The following is a 19,980-nucleotide window of genomic DNA, read 5'->3' on the forward strand; positions in this document are numbered from 1 at the left end:
ATGCAAGTTAATCGAGCATAGAGATAGAGAGCGGGGAAATGGTGAATAGAAGAGGCCTAATATCTCTGATATATCAGAAATTTTGTTTATAGTTATGCGTTCACAAAATGATTCGGTTTTCGCTTGAAAAAAGTTGAAAAAATCTTAAAATCGAATATCGCAATTGCAAATCGAATAATCAGGCCAAACTGTGATATTTATTGGGCCTCATAAAAGGCGTTACCTGACTCCATTAGATAATTTTTGATTTTATAAAATTGAAGTTGCAATTGGTGAAAATTGGCTTTAAAGCCAGACGTAGAAGACATTTCAATGAAATTGTCTTCCATGTTTTATGACAAACGATAGATGGAGCACCCTTTATAGTATCTAATTTTTTAAATTCAAATTCACAGCGCACTTGAATATTCATTGCGTCATTATGTGGACTCCTTGCTTTTTTAATGAAGCCAGGTGCTTTTCCACCTGATCTTTCCAACGGGGAGGAGGTCTTCCTCTTCCTCTGCTACCACCAGCTGCTGCCGCATCGAAAACTTTCAAAGCCAGAGCGTTTGTATCCATTCGGACGATATAACCCAGTCAACTAAGCCGCTGCATCTTTATTCGCTGCGCTATGTCTAGTCGTCGTAAAGTTCACTATTCCATTGCCTACGATATTCGTCGCCGCCAAAGTGCAAAGGTCTAAAAATCTTGCACAGAATCTTTCTCCTAAACACTCTAAGGGATGTCTCATCGCTCTGGTCATTATTTCATTTTCCCAACACGAATTGCGCTTCCTAGAAGCATTTTATTAAGTTTTTACTCACTATAACTCTCGGACAACAAAAGGACAAACAAAGGTATTTTTCTTTTGAATAACTCAAAGCTGCTCTAAAAATATGAGTGAAACCATCTATAAACAAAAATCAATGCGCTGTAGGCGGCTGATGCGTAATAGAAATACATTCCATAATGTTTGTTTGTTTTACTCTTATGGTTTTGTAAATAAATTAGCTCCCTGAAAACTTAAAAACATATTTTCTTTAATTTTTATTCGCATACACACATATGTATATATGTATGTGTACAATTGTATGAATACATGTAGCTATGCGAGCTGCGGTTATTAATAACGAATTTAATGGTGCTATATGAGGAGCACTCACACGACAAACGACCGCCAGCTGTATTCGTTTTCGCATGCTGTACCTCTTGTTTCTGTAGACAGATGAGTTTAGTCTTGGCCTTTGAATAACATAAGCAATTCACGATTTAAAGGCAAAATAATTTCCTACCCAAACCTCGTTTTGAACAAAACCGAGAGAATAAATACATAAGGTGTGGCCAACTTCAGACCGCTAACCGGCTGACAGCGACTTTTAAGGAATTAGCTGATTTGCTGACTTAACAGCGGTCGGCAAAACCTGAGTTTGTTTTGTTTATAAAGGGGTTTTCAATAACAGGTGTTAGGTGTTAGGTGTTAAACAGGAAAGATGATTAACGATATTTTATGGTCGGAATTGGATGGTATTGATCTGGACAACGTTTATTTTCAAAAAGATGGCGCTACGTGCCACACAAGCAACGAAACCATTGATCTTTTAAGGGATCCGATCCGTGTTAACTCTCGAAGAGGTGATCACAATTGGCCACCGAGATCTTGTGATTTAACACCTTGTGACTTTTTTCTTTGGAACCACATGAAAGGGAAGGTCTACGCCAACAGCCTAGGGTCGATTCAATACCTCAAAGATGGAATTCGTGAAGCTATCGAGGACATAGTGCAGCCACTTTGTCATTCGGTTATGGAAAATTTCATGAAAAGGATATTGTCCTGTAAGCGTGGTCGTAGTGGTCATTTGCCTCACGTTATTTTCCACTATTAACAGCATACCTTCCTCTTTATAATGAAATTAGCATCCGATCATTTATATTAATAAATAGCATTTTTCTTATCAAAATATCCTTTTCCATTTTTCTTATCAAATATCAAAATAACACCTATTATTGGAAAACCGTTTATACAGAAAAATTACTGTAGCCATGCTACTTCCATACCGTCTGAACAACGACTGACTGCATGTTTTGTTTTTATTTCACTTGCTTCTCTCTGTCAAATCTCATATGACGTAACAGCCAAATTTACTCACGAAATTTCGCTTGGGATGGCAAAACCTTGTAATCTATCATTCCGTGTAAACGCTAGCTTCTTATGGTAAATACGAGGATCGTTTGAAATGTCCGTCGAAAAATAAAAAGTACTTAATTTTTTGGGGTAAATCTTTTTATTTTTCGACATAGTCTCCTTTTAGGCTTGTACTCTTCGTCCAACTCTGTTCTAGTTTTTCGATCTAATAGGATTTGTCCAAGTCTGGAAAATAGCCGTTCGTTTCTGCAATCATTCCCTCTTTTAAATACGATTTTTTCCCGCCAGCAGTTTCTTCAAATAGAGGAACAAATAGTAGTCCGAGGGATCTGAGGGAGCTAAGTCTGGAGAATAGAGGGGATGCGAAAGGAGTTGAAACCCTATTCCCATTAATTTTGTGACCTCAACTGCTGAGGAGTGAGCTGGTGCGTTGCTGTGATGGAATAGGAAAATCACTCGACTTCCTCGATTCAAACGAATTCGCTGGCCAAATGAGGAATACATTTTTATTTGCCTGCGGCCGAAATGTTGTGCCGCCGCCTAAATACCTGCGTTCATAATAACTAAATAACTGCATTTTAATATTTAACAGATGCTGCCTTTCGTCTGCCGTCGTCAATGTGTTTAAACCATAATTGTCTAATTGATCTTCTCAGCTTAAAAGTTACTAGTTTTTGTTCTGCTGGAAAAATTTTAAATATCTGATAAAGCGTAGACTCGTCCCGCATAGTCTGCTAAGAGATCTACAGCATTCAGATGTAAGATCATTAGTTATATTCGTCGGAGCTTGCGCAGTAAGACTTTTGTTTCATAATGTGCTCGGTGGTCCATGAGTATCGCCGCCGCGCGAGATGACAAAGCCTCGGACTTTTCTCTAATAAACTCAAGTGATAAGATTACCTTGAAATTTTTTTAGTCATTCTTATTTTGAATTCCGAATGCCCATATGATTTAAGACTTTTTCTCCATTTTATAATAGTAGGTAAAATTATTATTTTTAAGGATTTGTTTGTATTTCGTTTATTTTACTCTGTTTGATAATCATTTTTTCCCCGACTTTTAATTCTGACATACTCTCGACCTCGACACATTTATTATAAATAATCTCCAAATCTACCTGTTATTGTGTTTTCGCATATTCTAGGAGAGAACCGAATGTATAATAATGGTTCCTTTAATATTTAAAAAAATTTTTATTTACATTTTTCGCACTCTTAACAAGTAGCGGCGCTAGTAGTTGACTAGTCGTTTAGTAGTTGGGCGGTCGACTACAATCCGGAAATGCCTGGGTTCCAATCTCCGTGCATGAAGCACCAATTGATAGAAAACCTTTTTAATTAAAATTTAAAAAAAAGTTTTTAATAAAAGAAGTGGCGGTCGCCCCTCGTCAGGCCATGGCAAATCTCCAAGTATATTTCTGCCATGAAAAAGCTCCTCATAAAAAAAAATTCATCTCACTTGCGGAGGCGGCAAAAAACTGTAGGCTTCTCCATTTGTGGACAGGGGAATATTTAGTAGAATATTTAGTACTTAAAAAAATATGAGTATGTAATTAAGAAATTTATGCCGACGTACTTTTATTAAAAAAATGGATCTTTTGCAGTCAGAAATCGATTATTTCATTTAAATGTCGTATAAGTTTTACATTTAAGTACAAATGAAAAACAGAAAAATAAAAAAAATTATATAAACAAAAAATAACCATAAATTAAGATTTCATTTTTATCTTAAATTGATCTAATTGTCACTTTCCGCTTTCTTCGAACGTAATTCGGATAACTGGTGATACATTTTTTACTTGAATGACAACTATTCTCTCACAACTTTCCCTCTCCAACAGAATTGCAACGGACAGCGGGTAAAGATTTGACGGGTAGTGAACAGCTGATCCATGTAACTCCCGTCGAAAAATTCGGTTGGTTAAACGCAATTGCGACGAAACCAAGGCGCATATCAGCTGATTTGTTTTTTATCCTTCGCCTCGTCCATGTGGTTGTCAGCACAGAATGAAACTAGGCGAATTCATTTTCTACTTTTCCAATACTTTGCGATGACAATCAAACGTACAAAACATTGTTGTTGCTCTAGTGCCACTACCTTATTATGAATACACTTTGGACGAAATGGCTTTCAGTTGACATTTTGTGCTTACAATAAAATTAATTTTGTATTTTTTAATTTTTTCGTTTGCTGTATTTGTGAAGCAACTCGTTGAAGCTCATTGCTTACACAAAAAACAAAAAACATTTTATTTCTAATTTACTGATATTTTTCGGTATTTCTTGTGCAAATCGAATAAATATTATTTGCTTGTTATTTGACTGCAGTTGCTTGTACACATACAAATTTTCATCAAGGAATCAGAGAAGCAACCCAGATTCTTCAACCCGGCAGGGAAAATAGAAATGAATCTAAATATTTCCCCACCGTAAAAATAACCGACCGCAAGAAAAACGTCTGCGCTGCGATTCTGTGCAATTTCATGCGATTAAATGTGTTCTAATTTTGATCTTCAGCTCGTTACCTGCTGTTCGCTGCATTTTTTGTTTAGCACATAAATCGTGGCTTGTGAAAATGCAACGCGAATGGTGCATTGCTATTCTCTTCTGCGCCAGTCAATATGTTTTTCACGCATGCGGTGCTGAAGTGAGTGATTACATGTTTAGCATTTTTTCATGCATTTTTACAGATGTAGAAACAGAATGTAGAAAGTTTCTACTAGGATCCAGTGTGCGGACTATACCACTTTTGTGGTAAATCTATCACTTTTTTTTTTGCTTAAGTGTATTTCTACCATATCTATCACCATAAACCTATAATCCACCACATTTTAAAAATTAAAATAATTTGAATAAGTAATACCGGCAATTGGTATGTTTAGTGCTTTTTAAATATTCCTTAAATGTTGCGCATAACACAAAATGTATTGTACTTTTAATAAACCAGATATGATAAAGTTAGAATAAATTTATTTAAATTTTAAAATAATTTAAAATAAATTTACCACATAATTTTGAAATCTACCACAATTTTTAAAGCTTTGCAACCACTAACTAACCTATGAATTTTCTGTGAATTTTTTTCGCTCCAAATACGAACATTTTCGAACGAACGAGAATGATCTGGAGACGTGTTGTCGAATCTTGCAGCACTCCAAAGTTAAAAATCAATACTCAATAAGAATTCCCGCCAAATCTGATAGCTATGTATATTTTCGCAAAATAATCGCTATGCACTGACAAAGAGAATCCGTTTAAAATTTTTCGCTTCATTACAAATTTCTTCCAGTTACATCTATCTGGTATCCAAATTCATTTAGAAAGTGAATATGCATATTAAATATTATTATTATTATTAAAATTTTAACTCCTCTTATGTGAAAAATGCAAACTCACTTTACAAAAAAAAAAAAGAAAAAAATCACAGCGAATGTTTTTTTGTTTTTGCCATACGAAGTGGATACTATTTATATGTAAACATACATGAATATATACTCGTACTTGTACATTAAGGTGGAGCGATAGTATGTGGATATTTTTTTTTGTATTTTTTTGGTAAGGGCAAGTCAATGAAACGCCGCCTTTAAAAACCACAAAAGCTGAAATTCTGGCGGATGGCGTTTGCTTCTTCTTAGAAAGAAGCCTAATGAAATTTGGAAAAGCCGTTAGCCCTGGTAACTAGTGCGCTTACATTAGATTAATCCGTAAATTAAGCGGCTACATACGTCCAGCAGCGCCAAAAATGTCCTAAAAGAAAAACATTTTAAAGGGATAATAATAAAATAAATATAATATAAACAAATTGTATGCATTGTTTATTAGTACTTAAACGTCATAAAAAAAATTATCTTAACTTTTCTTTACAAAAATTAGTGTATAGGAAATCACGTAACCCAAAGTACAATGAATAAAAGTTATTCCACGGTCTGCATCATTTCTCTTTGAAATGTTGATGGATCTGTAAAAAGTTAAAAAATTCTTGTAAAATAAAGTTGTAGTTATAGTCTGTCGAGCTGGATTTTTGACTTCGAATAATTTTTCAATTTACGGAATTTGAAAGAAAGTTTTACGTCATAAATGTCACATATACCCAGTGACTGTGATTATCACCCTCCCATTCTCTGCTTCGAAAGGAATTTCCTAATGAAAATCCCTTCTTGACTGGAATGGCTTGAAAAAGATCCAACACCCAATACACCCGTTAAGATTTACAAGGACGGTGTAGAATCAGGGTTTTATTGCGAAGAGTTATCTATTAGTGAATCCTTTAAACTACTGGATCACTGTAGTGTTTTTCAAGCGGAAATAAACGCTATTCATGAAACCTTAAAACGGTTAAAGATAAACAGAATATCATCAATAGATATCTGCATTCTATCAGACAGCTAAGTTGCCCTACGAGCCCTGGATGTATTCCAAACAACATCAAGAAGTGTCTTACATTGTCCCCAATCTCTTAATGAGATGGTCAAACAATATCCTATTATCTTATGTGGGGTTCCAGCCCACAGAGATATACCAGGGAACTGTAGGGCAGACCAACTTGCAAGAGAAGGTACCTGTATTCCAAACATAAATAATTTTAGGGGGGTACCTCTCGCAACTTGCAAGCTTTCTATTAACGATGCACTAATCCGTTCTGCAAATCAAAGATGGATTAGTGCCAATGCCTGTGAAACTGCTAGGCAAACATGGCCAAGGTTAAATCTACGTCTGTCTAAGAGTATTATAAAATTGAGTAGACTTCAAATTAGGACCTTAGTAGGGGCCCAGGACATTGCCTCATAGGAAATCATGCAAGGAGATTAGGCGTTTACACGCCTGATTTCTGTCGTAGCTGCAGAAATGAGGAGGAGTTGGAAACAATTCAACACCTTTTTTGCACATGCCCAGCTATAGCCAGAAGCAGGAACCGATATTTAAAATCCCACTTCTTAAGAATATAGATAATGTATACACTTTTGGTATTAACAACCTTTTACGCTTTGTCAAAAGTTCAGGATGGTTCAATATGGAGAGGGAAATGTAGCCCAGCCCGCGCGGCTCACAACGGACCCATCTCGTAGTCCAAGTGGCATCGTTGTCTCTATGTGCGATGCGGCTGCCAAACCTAACCTATCATGCAGACCGTGCCGGAAAAAGTAGTTTTGAGAAAAACGAGTTTGAACTTTTCAGTGTATTTCGAAGGACAGCTATGCTGTGCGCATCAAACTCTCAGGGCAGTTACATTTTCTTACATAACTTTGTATCTATGGGGAATTTTTACAATCGACTTCCACAGAAATACGCCTAAAACTATAAGGAATAACAATGTGTACAAAAAAAAATCGGTTCTTTGAAAATACTGGACGTATGTAACCCCTTAAATTATGTTTTAATAAATAGGTAGTAATAATAAATTTGGAAAAGTAAACGAAATTCTACACAGCTATTAGTAAATTTCCCATATGAAAGATTTAACTTTAATGTTTGTAACTCGCTTTTAACTGCAGTAGTAAAGTAAAATACTATTAATTTTAATAGTAATATTGTACTATAAATAATAAATAAAAAAAATCGATCCACAATGTAAGCTCGTCACAGAGGCTCATTTAATGCCTCCCTAAAGAGCGTTAAAAGTTACCTTAGAAGGCGATGAAAACGCTTTAAACCAATCTAAACTTAGATTAGATTAGATTTGTAGGGGGTTGGACAAGGATACCATTGTACTACACCCGGATAGATTTCAGTAGCAAGAATAGAGAGATAGGAATGATAAAAAGTGGGTGGTAAGACGGAAAAATTTGTTTGAGGTCACTCTTCCACAAATCTCTTGGACTCATTGATGAATCTGAAGAGATCCGGAAGAGGAAGATTATGCATTTTATCTATACTCAGTATATCACAACCCAATATCCTAAGTCTGATTCTGGAAAATGCTGGACTGGTACAAAGAAAATGCTCTGCAGTGTCGTTATCCTCAAGACAGGGTAGACATATCGGGCTGTCGACGACCTTCATGCCTGTCATATGCTGATCACAGACATTGTGCCCTTTGATTACCCGTACCAGTACTTTCAGGTCCTTTTTGCTGAGTTTAAGGAGACAGGTTGCTAGTTTCCTGTTTGGTTTTTTCCCAAAGCACTTAGCTACTCTGCACGAGTTCAGCCCAGACCAATGTCCCCTATGGGTACACCTCATGAAATCGTCAATACATAGTTGAGTCGATGCAGAATTGACACCCAGAAAGGGTTCAGGGCCTAGTGGCATATTTGCAGAACCTTCATTAGCCAGCTTATCAGCTAACTCGTTCCCTGTAATACCACAATATCCAGGCACCCAAATAAGACTAACTTTGTTGTGCTTTGCAACACTGTTCAGTTTTATCTTAGCAAAGGCTTTCAGTGTGCAGCTCAATTAGCCAGTATGCCACGTTCAAGATGGCATAGACTTCCGTAAGGAATACCGTGGCTATCTGTCGTATGGCATAGGAGAAGTCGTGGCTACTTTATGGAAAATTTTATTCAATTAGGTACGTACGTAAAATAAAAAATGAAAAGGTTGTATTAAACTTTTTTCCAAAAGCTAATGGGGACGAACGCCCTTCTTAACATACGATAAGGCAAATGATTTTTTGCACTCTTACTCCAACTTCTGCAGGTTTGCCAAAAGCGATTAAAAAGAAAAAGATTTACTCCACCCTAACATCCATATTTCTATGTATACAAATGTTATTAAACGTGTTAAGTAATAAAATAAAAGCAAACGTTAAGGTAGTAATATAATACCCGCTGGTCATGATTTTTAATTAAACGTTCTGCCTTTCTGCAAACATATTTTTCATCAATTACCACATTTAGTAATAATATTCAGTTAAGTAAAATAATTTAATTTTAGTCGGGGATATCTCGTAGATCTCGTGGGAATAAATATGTGTATCTTATTATAATGTATGGATGTAAGTATAGAGTAACACTGATATGGATCTTTCCTGCTTTACTCGGCGATTCATTTCGGTAGTGTGGAAAAAGTACATACTGGGATTTACCTATTTTCAGGGGATTTCAATCCAGTGCGGCCACGAAGCACCAAAATGATGGAAAATATGTTTTTTTTCGGATGGCGGTGGCCTCCTGGTCTATTTCTGCCCCGAAAAAGCTTCTCTTAAAAACCATCTGCCGTTCGGCGGAGGCTTGAAACTGTAGGTCTCTCCATTTAGGGAAAACATTATGACGTACATATATCATGAATAGGAGGAGGAGCTCGGCCAAACAACCAACACAGGATGTACCTAAGTGCAAATTATACATGTAAGGGGTGATCAATTTAGATCTATCGGCTTTTTAACTGAAATAAAACAACGAAAATACAAAAATGGGCCTCATCGCTGAACACCATAAGTTGGCCTGAGCGCGCGATGAACACTTTTCACAGAGCGTGGATTTTCGTAATACAACTGTAGGATTTGATAACGTTGTTGAGGCGTAAGTTTTTCCATGCTGAAATGTCAATGAACACCAAAAAAAAAATTATGTGTTTAGTTTGACACTAGTCATGCGTTATCTGTCAACATAAACCTTTTGGAAAAAGTACCTGAATACCCTTTATAATTACTTACTTACTTAGGTGGCCATAACAACCCGTTACCGAGTTACGGCCGACCTCACTAGCTCTCTCCAGGCGCCTCTGCTCCGCGCGCGCCTTCTCCAATTCTGTATACCAAGTGAGCATAGGGTTTCCTCCACCTGGTCTTTCCACCGGAGCAATGGTCTTCCTCTTCGTCGGCTCCCTTGGACTTCGCCCTCGAACACCTTCTTTGCTGGAGCTTCTTCATCCATACGCACGACATGCCCTAGTCAACGCAGGCGTTGGATGGCGATGCGTTGAACTACTTCAATGTCGGCGTAGAGCTCATACAGCTCGTGGTTCATTCTTGAACGGTAGTCTTCGCCAACGCGCACAGGACCGAAGATCTTACGAAGAACTTTTCTCTCGAACACCCCAAGAGCGGCTGCATCGCTTTGTGACACTACCCATGCCTCTGCACCATAAAGCAACACGGGTATGATGAGCGTCTTGTAAAGTGTTAGTTTGGTCATGCGAGAGAGGGCGCGACTACTCAATTGCTTACTTAGCCCATAGTAACACCTATTAGCAAGAGTGATTCTCCGTTTGATCTCCAGGCTGATATCGTTGTTGCTGTTAACGGCGGTGCCAAGATAAATAAATTCTGGCACAACTTCGAAAGTATAGTTGTCCGCAATGACGTGCGTTCCTACACGCCGTGTGTTCCGCGTTGTAGACAGCATATACTTCGTTTTACCCTCGTTCACCGCCAGACCCACTCGTGATGATTCCTTCTCGTGATGATTCCAACCCACTCAATGATTCCTTGTTACACCACCGTCTAAAAATACCAATAGACGGTGGTGTAACAATCTAGTCGCTTGCAAATCATATGCGCACCGAAGGCGGATAAATACTATCATAGGTACACTGAGAAGGCCAAAATTTGCTGGTTCCACATGCATTCACGACAGAAGTCGCCAACAACGATAACTGCAGATTTTGCAATGAATTGGAAGAGAAGGAAATTCTAGAACACCTTCTATGTTCTTGCTCTACATTAGCTAGAACCCGAATGAAATGCCTAAGAGCTCTACAATATCAGAAGTTAGAATGTCTCTCGGTGTTTGAGTTTCAGGGCTTTCTTAGATTCGCAAAGAACGCTGGCTTATTACAAGAAGCTCTATCTGTTATCACTAAGGCCTAATAGGTCTAATGCGATGTCTCTCAGTCAGCCAGGCAACGGAACCTAACCAGATTTTTCAACTCCGAAAAGTGTATTTTCAATAACTTTATATTCTGTTTTTAGTCTTAGGCTTTTGTAAATAGCCTGTAAGAAAGGTGTTCCTAGACAAAATAAATACATAGAATTTATCTGGTGAAATCAAAATCCAAATTTGTATTCAATTACTTTTTCCATAAGCTTTTGTTAATTTCAATCGGTAAACTTTTACTTATTTCATTGATTTTTTCTTTTATTTTTAATATTTTTAAGATCATTAGTGCCAAGTGCAAATTTTGAAGGCGTTTTTAAAAATTTTGACGTGCTACAGCAATTCGCTAAAATACGAGTACTTATGTATGCATGTACAGATTTTTTTGATCATGTGCGCAAACCTTCGTCGGACGGTGTTAAAGGGGTGTACAAAAAGTATCGCGAATTTTGTGTTTTTTCAAAAATTATTTATTTATTCATTAATATCTATTTTGTCCCCTTCAAAGTAACCGCCATGAGATATTACGCACTTGTGCCAATGTTTTTTCCAATCTTCGAAGCACTTCAAAAAATCATTTTTTTTTCTTGTTCAGATCCTCTTTCGATGCCGTCTTTATCTCGTCAATCGTAGCGTAGCGTCGTCCTTTCATGGGCCTCTTCAGTTTCGGGAACAAGAAAAAGTCAGAGGGGGTCAGATCTGGGGAATACGGTGGCTGTGGCACCATTAGTGTGTTGTTTTTGGCCAAAAAGTCGCGCACAAGCAACGATGTGTGAGCAGGGGCGTTATCGTGATGCAAGAGCCAATTTTTGTTCTTCCACAAATCCGGGCGTTTCTGGCGGATTGCTTCACGCAAATTGCGCATAACTTGCAGGTAATATTCCTTATTGACCGTTTTATCCTGTGGCAAGAACTCATGACGCACAACGCCCCTGCAATCGAAGAAAACGGTAAGCAAAACGTTTGCATTCGACCGAACTTGGCGCACTTTTTTCGGTCTTGGTACGTGCGGCAGCTTCCATCGAGATGATTGAGCTTTGGTTTCCACGGAATAACCATAAACCCACGATTTGTCATCAGGGTGCAAATTTGGGTCGTCGCGGACAGAGTCCAACATCTCATTAGCAATGTTCATGCGATGCTGCTTTTGGTCGAAATTCAGCAGTTTTGGTACGAATTTTGCGGAGACCCGTCTCATGCCCAAATCATTGCAAAAATCGAATCGAATGACACGAGACCTAGACATCCTAAGCAACTTTTCTAACGGTGATTCGACAATTGGGCAATACCATTTTCTTCACTTCATCAATTTTTTCGTCTGTTGTTGAAGTGCTCGGGCGTCCGGCACGCCTGCACGCTTTTCGTCGTTCACATCTTCTCAGCCTTCTGAGAACATTTTGTACCACCGATAAACGTTGCTTTGGTCTAAAGTAGCTTCTGCGTATGACACAGTCAACATTCGGAAAGCATCCGCGCACTTAATTTCGTTTTTCACACAAAATGTGATACAGGTTTTTTGATCCATCTTTTTGAACAGGAAGAGGAAATAGACGACGAACCGAAACACGTGCAAGCAAAGCAGCTGTCAACAATTAACTGATCATTCAAAATGGCTGAACTCGTCGGCGTGAGTGAGAGACATGAGTACCAACATATCGCCACAAAAAAATCGAAATTCGAATATACGTAACCTGCGAAAATTCATAATTCGCGATACTTTTTGAACACACCTCGTAGTTATTTTTTTTTTCTTTTAATTTCTGTGTTGGGGCTTCCACACATACATACATATACCCGAATCTACGCACTTGCATGCATACTGAGCACAGCAGATTTGGTTTTAAAATAGCATCATTTTATAAACCATAAATTAGTATTTATAATTGATTCTCAATTAATTGGATTGAATACAGATTGCTTAATCTGTACATACATTCAAATATGCAGGTATGTATGATACTTATGGATGTATACCAATATAGACATACACTTGTTTCTTGCATATTCCAAAAAGCATACATATAAGTATAAATATTTAGAGGTATTTCTAAGCACAATATTCATCTCTATTCTTGATATCGCGGAAATAGAAAATATTCTTTAGATGTCTGATATAAATAATGGGTTTTTCAGTAAGAGCGCTTCAACTTTTGAACTTTTTTGAATAAAACACAAACGGTTTGACTTTATTAACTAATTTTTTTTTTATTATCGAGTTTGAACATATAAATTGAAGTATGAAATTCGATTTCATTTGCATGACCACCGCGTGAACGTTTTACAAAGTCCAATCGTTGAACCCAATTTTCGACCACTCTTTTGCATAAATCGGCCGAAATTCCAGCAATTTCGCGTTCAATATTGGCTCTGAGCTCACAAATCGTCGCCGGCTTGTTACTGTAGACCAATGACTTCACATAACCCCAAAACGGGACGGCTTGTTAAATGGACCGTAAAATGGCCGCAATGCTCTTAAAGTAGCAGCAACAGAACGATTATTTTCATAAAAAATTTACACGATTTGCAATCGTTGCTCAAGTGTGTAGAGTTCCATGATGAAATGTATACTAATGAAGTTAAGAAATGACAAGCGAAAAATAAAAAATATTGCGTCGTTCGCCCTCCCTATCGGAAAAAAGTTGAAGCGCACCTATTGAATAACCCTATATAAGCAAATATGATATGCCTACGTATAAGAAAAATTATATTATTGTAAAGTTTTATTTTAAATCTTTTATTAAAATAATTATGTGAGCAGTAAAGAGATTCAAAGTTTAGGGTTTTTTTCTTCTTTCAATCAAAAAGTGGCACAATATGGTCGATAGTTTAACAAAATGTCTTCTTTAGAAAAAAATGTGCTGAAAGCGCTTGAAATTTGTTACTAGGGAGTTTTTGAAGTTGCTAATTAAGTTAAAATTTGCCGTAGACGAATTAAAATTTTTCTCATATAAAACATCTGCCGTTAGGACTCGGCTTGAAACTGCATTTGTGGAGCCACGTAAAGACGCACACCACAAATAGGAGGAGTAGTTGGGCCTAACACCAAACAGAAGTGTCTATTATTTATGTTTTAATTTTTATTTAATTAAATAGCCAACATTTTTTGTTTCGAAGTATCTTAATAACTCATCATCATCATTGTTGGCTGGACGACCCTGGCCGGGTTTTCGCCTGCTGTAGCATACGCCTCCAATTGTCTCGGTTTCGTGTATGTGTCCTCCATGCTCGAAATCCCTATAAACCTGCGCCTTCTTCTACACCGTCAATCCGTCTAAGCGGCGGGCGGCACCTTCTTCTCTGTAAGTGGCATTTACCGAAGAGTATGTGTTGAGGTGGGTAATCCGTGTTAGCCCGCAAAATGTGAGCTGCCCATCTCAATCTGTTGATCATGATTGTGGTTATCACAGATGGATGCACATATAGTTGTTCGAGTTCCGGGTTGTAGCGTTTCCGTCACTCGCCTTTATCGCATATCGCGCCAAAAACTTTTCGCAGAACTCTCCTCCTGAAAGTCAGCAGCTTCTGTTTTTCTGTCTCTCTGAGTGTCCACGTTTCAGTATCGTATATATATATATATATATAATTGGCGCTTACACCCTTTTTGGGTGTTTGACCGAACTTCTCCTCCTATTTGTGGTGTGCGTCTTGATGTTGTTCCACAAATGGAGGGACCTACAGTTTCATGCCGACTCCGAACGGCAGATATTTTTTTTTTATGAGGAGCTTTTTCATAGTAAAAATACACTCGGGGGTTTGCCATTGCCTGCCGAGGGGCGACCGCTATTAGAAAAAACTTAAAATCAATCGCGCAATTCCAATTTGAAATGAAAAAAAAAAAACTAAATTACGAAATGTAATGGGTTAAGAATGACATTTCAGTCGCAATTCAAAATTTTTGACTCAATAGAGAGAAATGTCAAAATCACTTCTATAGGGTGGACCATGTAAAATTTGCTTTTTAAATCGGCTATAAAAAACAAACTAATCAATATTTTTTCAAACTTTTTTTTTTATTTTGAAGATTGAACATTGTCATTTACGAATGAAAAATAATATCGTTCAAATGACTGCCACGACTGGCTTTACAGTAGGCCATTCGATCAACCCAATTTTTAAGCACATTTTCGATTGGCAACTTCGATTTCGTGTTTTAAAGCATCAATCGTCGCTGGATGGTTCGCATATAATTTGTCCTTAACGGCTCTCCTCAAAAAATAGTCCAACAGGCTTAAATCACAGCTCCGAGGCGGCCAATTGATATCGGAATTCATAAACGGTAGCCAAAAGTTCGAGTGTAACTTTGGCAGTGACAAGTTGCACCGCCCTGTTGAAACCAAATGTCGTCCATGTCATCCTCTTCAATTTTTGGAAACAACTCGTTGAGCATGTCACGGTAACGCTCGCCATTTACTGTAACCGTGGCTCCTCGCTCATTTTCGAAAAAAAATCGCCCGATGATGCCGCCAGACCAAAACCCGCACCAAACAGTGACTCGTTGTGGATGCATTTGCTTCTCTACAGTAACGTGTGGATTTTCTGAGCCCCAAATCCGACAATTTTGCTTATTGACGTAGCCACCGATGTGAAAAAGGGCTTCATCAGAAAAGAAGAAGATGACTAACCACTTTGCAAATAGGTTTTCAATATTTCCCAATTTTGTTCAAGCGTATAGCGTCCCATTTCGTAAATGTCAAACCTTTAAGTAAATTATGAACACATTTGACATGTCATTTGTGTTACCATTCTCAAAAAAATAGGTGGTTCAAAAAGCAAACGCTATATGGCCCTCCCGTTAGGGTGGTTAACGAATCGATTAGGGTCATATCCTTTCCTAAGTAACGTGAATAACGTCTCCATAAAGGAAGAAGTGCACATGGATCCAATGCCAGCTGTTTAGCAGTAGACAGATCAGTATAATCGTAGCCCAAGGATGATAGAATACAGTGTTGTGTTCCGAATTGGCTGTGTCGTCAAGCTTCATGAATAAACAAAAAAAAAGGAAGAGGAAGAGTAGGGGAAAGCAGTACTACCAAATACAAGAAATCATTCACACACATACATATTCTTGCCACGGCCTCATCCGTATGAAAACGTAAAAAAAACTGTATTTGGAGGCTTTATATTCATTTGTGCTTTCACAATTTAGCACACGACACTTCGTTTTCATTAGGTTGTTAGTTTAACTCTCACAAATCACAATACCACCAAGCCATTTACTGAATTTGCACAAACATGCAAGTTATTTTCCTTTTGTTTGTTTGTTCGCCTGACGTCAGACTTGTCAAAATCGCGAAAAATAAAATAACTGTTTTTTAATGGCGTCACCGTAAATACTCAATTCGCCTTGCATTCGCATTAGAGTTGGTTTTTTTTTGTTTTTTGTTTCGCCGCATGCCGGATTTCCTGCCAAGAAACTAAGATATCCGCTTTGCGCAATAAATAAATAAATCGATAAATTTTACCAACGAAATCAGTTAACACCTTGAAAATTGTAAATTTGTCTAAAGTTGAACATCCAGTGTAGAATGAACTATACATTTAAAAAATTTTGTGTAATATAATATAAACCATTTTTTGGTCTTGTTGAGTAGTGCCTACATTTATCGTAGGGGTTTCCTTTTTTCAATGGTTCAGTTAAACTTTCATTTACATACATACAACACATTTGAAATTATAGCATTTAATTTTTCCTCTAATACTATTTATAGTCATTTAATGAGATCATTTACTTTACTTTTAAAGGATTGATCGGGAGAGGGAATACTATGAGGACATTATGTCTAAGATTAATGGGTAAGTTTGGCTTGGCAATTACGTTGTACTCGCATATACGCATACTAATGTATTTTGTGCTATTTTCTGCGTCATTATCGGGTCTGCAGTGTGCTACTGCCTGGCGGTGCAACCTACTTCAATCAGTCAAATGGCTATGCCGACGCCGGCCAACACATTTACAATATTGCCATCGAAATGAATGAAAACGGCTCATATATGCCCATTTGGGGAACTTGTTTGGGCTATGAGCTGCTTATCTATTTGACGGCGAATGGTACAGATTTACGCACCGATTGCTCCTCATCTGCGCAAGCATTGCCATTGGAATTCGAGAAGGGCTACAATGAGAGCAGGCTTTTCGGCGAAGCAAATGATGAAGTGCTGCATATTCTGGGCACCTACAATGTTACAGCAAATTTTCACATCTTCTGTTTCACAAAAGAGGTACGTTTTAGAGAATTAACGAAGGCGTACATGGTGTGTTGTGCGTCAACTGCCTGAGTTGGAGGTATTTGTGCATTGATTACCAAAGCAAGTGGATAGTTGCGGTACAGAGTGAATAATGCAAACTATCAGTCAAAAGTTCCTCCTAAAAGTCGAATGCCATTCGGAGGTGGCATAAAACTGTGGATGCCTCTATTTGTGGAAAAACGTCTCACACCACATATAGGCATCAAGTATATAAGCCCATATACAGGTTGACTAAAAAATTGATTGAAAGCTACGCCTAGTAACCAGCAGAGGAATAAAAACTTATGTAATAATTTAATATCTCATTTTGCCATTCAAACAGTTTTATTACGATTTGTTCATTCACAATTTGTTTACAAGCCATTTGAAGCTGATGTGTTAGTGCAATTTTCTACAATAAAAAAGTGAATGTCGTGCAGTGATGGTTGGAAGGTTTATCAGCAATATAAGTCATAAAACAATTGTGTGGTTCTTCATTTTGAGCTAAGCATCAATGGGTTTTAGAGTTTAAACATAGTCGTACAAGCGTTGTTGTCATCCAAAAAGTAGCAACATGCAGAGCAAGTGGATGGAATTTTTTGTTAGAAGAACCAAGCTTGACAAAGCTATAACTTGCTGATACCATAGGCATCTCGCATGAAAGAGTACTTCATATTTTACATGAAAATTGCATATAGGAAAGCTGTACGGAAAGTTAGTACCGCATTCGTTATCAATTTAAAAAAAGAGCTCTCAGAAAATTATTATAGAAATGTACACAAATAGAGGATGTTCTTTGGAATAAACGATAAATCGAATAAAAAACGTAATTTTATATAAATATTCACATTAATTTATTTTTTGTTTTCTTATTTTTTAACCAACCTGTATGTACACTAGACTGGGACGTGAAAATAAGTGTACAAATATGCTCCTCGAATATTCCCCAAGTTAAAAAAATGGTGCTATAGGTTTCCGTGGTACACAACTAGCTTAAAAAAAGAAGAATACTCTACGTAACAATTTAAAAAAAAATCGTAAAAACTAATAACCATAATTTTTGTATTATTAGTTGCGCAATTAAGTTCTCGCTGTTTGCCAATAGATGCCGCCAGCAGTGTGTCCTAATCGATTCTAACATAATCTAAACGTCATAAACCAAACTTAGACATATGGTAAACAAACTGCTTCGACACATTAGTGATTTTGTTTTGGTATCATATACTTTTGGTTTTGTGAAAATGTCTGACTTTGTGCCGAATAATCGTCATTTGCGCGAAGTGTTGATTTTCCTCTTTCATTCGAAAAAAACGGGGGCTGAAGTCCATCGAGAGCTACAAAAAGTTTATGGAGATGCTGTTGCTTCAAAGACGACGTTGATTGTTGACGACTGTCCGCGTGAAGGAAGGCCAAAAACCTTCGAAGACGCTGAATTGGAGGCAATACTCAATGAGGATCCGTGTCAAATGCAAGGAGAGCTTGCTTCAGTATTAGGAGATACCCGCCAATCCATTTCCAATCGATTGCATGCTTCGGAAATGATTCAGAAACAGGGGACTTGGGTTCCTTATGAGTTAAAACCAAGGGCTGTTGAACGCCGTTTTATCGCCTGTGAACAACTGCTCCAGCGGCAAAAAAGGGAAGGGGTTTCTTCATCGCATCGTGACGGGTGATAAAAAATGGATTCATTACAGCAATCCAAAGAAAATAAAGTAATGGGGGCTGCCCGGGCATGCTTCTACGTCGTCGCCTCGGCCGAATATTCACGCTGCGAAGGTTATGGAATGTATTTGGTGGGACCAAGTTGGTGTTGTTTATTATGAACTGTTAAATCCAAGCGAACCCATCACTGGGGATCGGTATCGACTTCAATGGATGCGATTGAGCCGAGCACTGCGCGAGAAGCGGCCGCAATACGCGGAGAGGCATGAAAAAGTGATTCTACAGAATGACAAGGCTCGGCATCACGTTGCTAAAGCCGTTAAAACCTACCTGGAAACACTGAAATGGGAAATCCTACCCCATCCGTCATATTCTATAGATATTGCGCCGTCCGATTATCACCTGGCACATGGTCTAGCTGACCAGTAGTTTCATTCATATGAAAACGTCAAAAAATGGCTTGATCCGTGGATAGCCTCAAAAGATGAACAGTTTTACCGCGACGGTATACGAGATCTACCAGAAAGATGAGAAAAAGTAGTAACCAGCGATGGGCAATACTTTCAATGAATCACTTGTAACCATTTTTTCAGAATAAAGTTGCATTTTCATCAAAAAACAGCGGGAACTTAGTTGCGCATCTAAAAAAAAAATCAATATATATATTAAGTATTATAATAAGTTTCTTTATCGTAATTATATTCTTCGTGTTGAGAATTGTAATATTAAGTCATGTCCGAAAACGTTTTGGCACTTCATAAAATTAAACAGGATATGCGCGAGTGTGCCAACTGCTGCTCGTCTGGATGATAAAGTAGCAAATTCCCCTCCTGAGGTGGCCAATTTATTTGCCCAGTTCTTTGAATCAAACTTTATCCACTTTATTATGTTTCCCAATTTGCTGAGTTTCCACTCCTTAATTTTGGTTTGCAGCAAATATTGTATTGCTTTCTCCAAGGCCTTTGACGCTGTGTCACATAGAATTCTTTTGTGTAAACTGGGACCTCTTGGCTTTCACCCGGCTTTCCTCTTATGGTTAATTTCTTATCTAAGTGAAAGGAATTGTCTTGTTCCAATTGAGGGTGAATCTTCTACCCCTTTTAATGGCACTTCATCCTATTTGTAAATGACATAATCAGATTCTTTTCATTTGGCAGACACCTATTATATGCAGACAACTTAAAATGTTTTGCCTCATTAAGAAACCCAG

The 19,980-nt window shown here is 37.7% G+C and overlaps 1 protein-coding gene across 1 annotated transcript in view; it reads left to right on the forward strand.

Moving 5' to 3' along the window:
• LOC128860877 (gamma-glutamyl hydrolase A) overlaps positions 1-19,980 on the forward strand; it is a 49,296-nt gene that overhangs the window by 26,410 nt on the left and 2,906 nt on the right. The window contains exons 3-4 of the mRNA XM_054098663.1: positions 16,626-16,676; positions 16,766-17,102. Coding sequence (XP_053954638.1) covers positions 16,626-16,676; positions 16,766-17,102 — 388 coding nt within the window. The remainder of the gene's footprint in view (positions 1-16,625; positions 16,677-16,765; positions 17,103-19,980) is intronic.

This window comes from Anastrepha ludens, chromosome 4, assembly GCF_028408465.1.
Source record: "Anastrepha ludens isolate Willacy chromosome 4, idAnaLude1.1, whole genome shotgun sequence".
In the NCBI taxonomy this organism is placed as follows: Eukaryota; Metazoa; Arthropoda; class Insecta; order Diptera; family Tephritidae; genus Anastrepha; species Anastrepha ludens.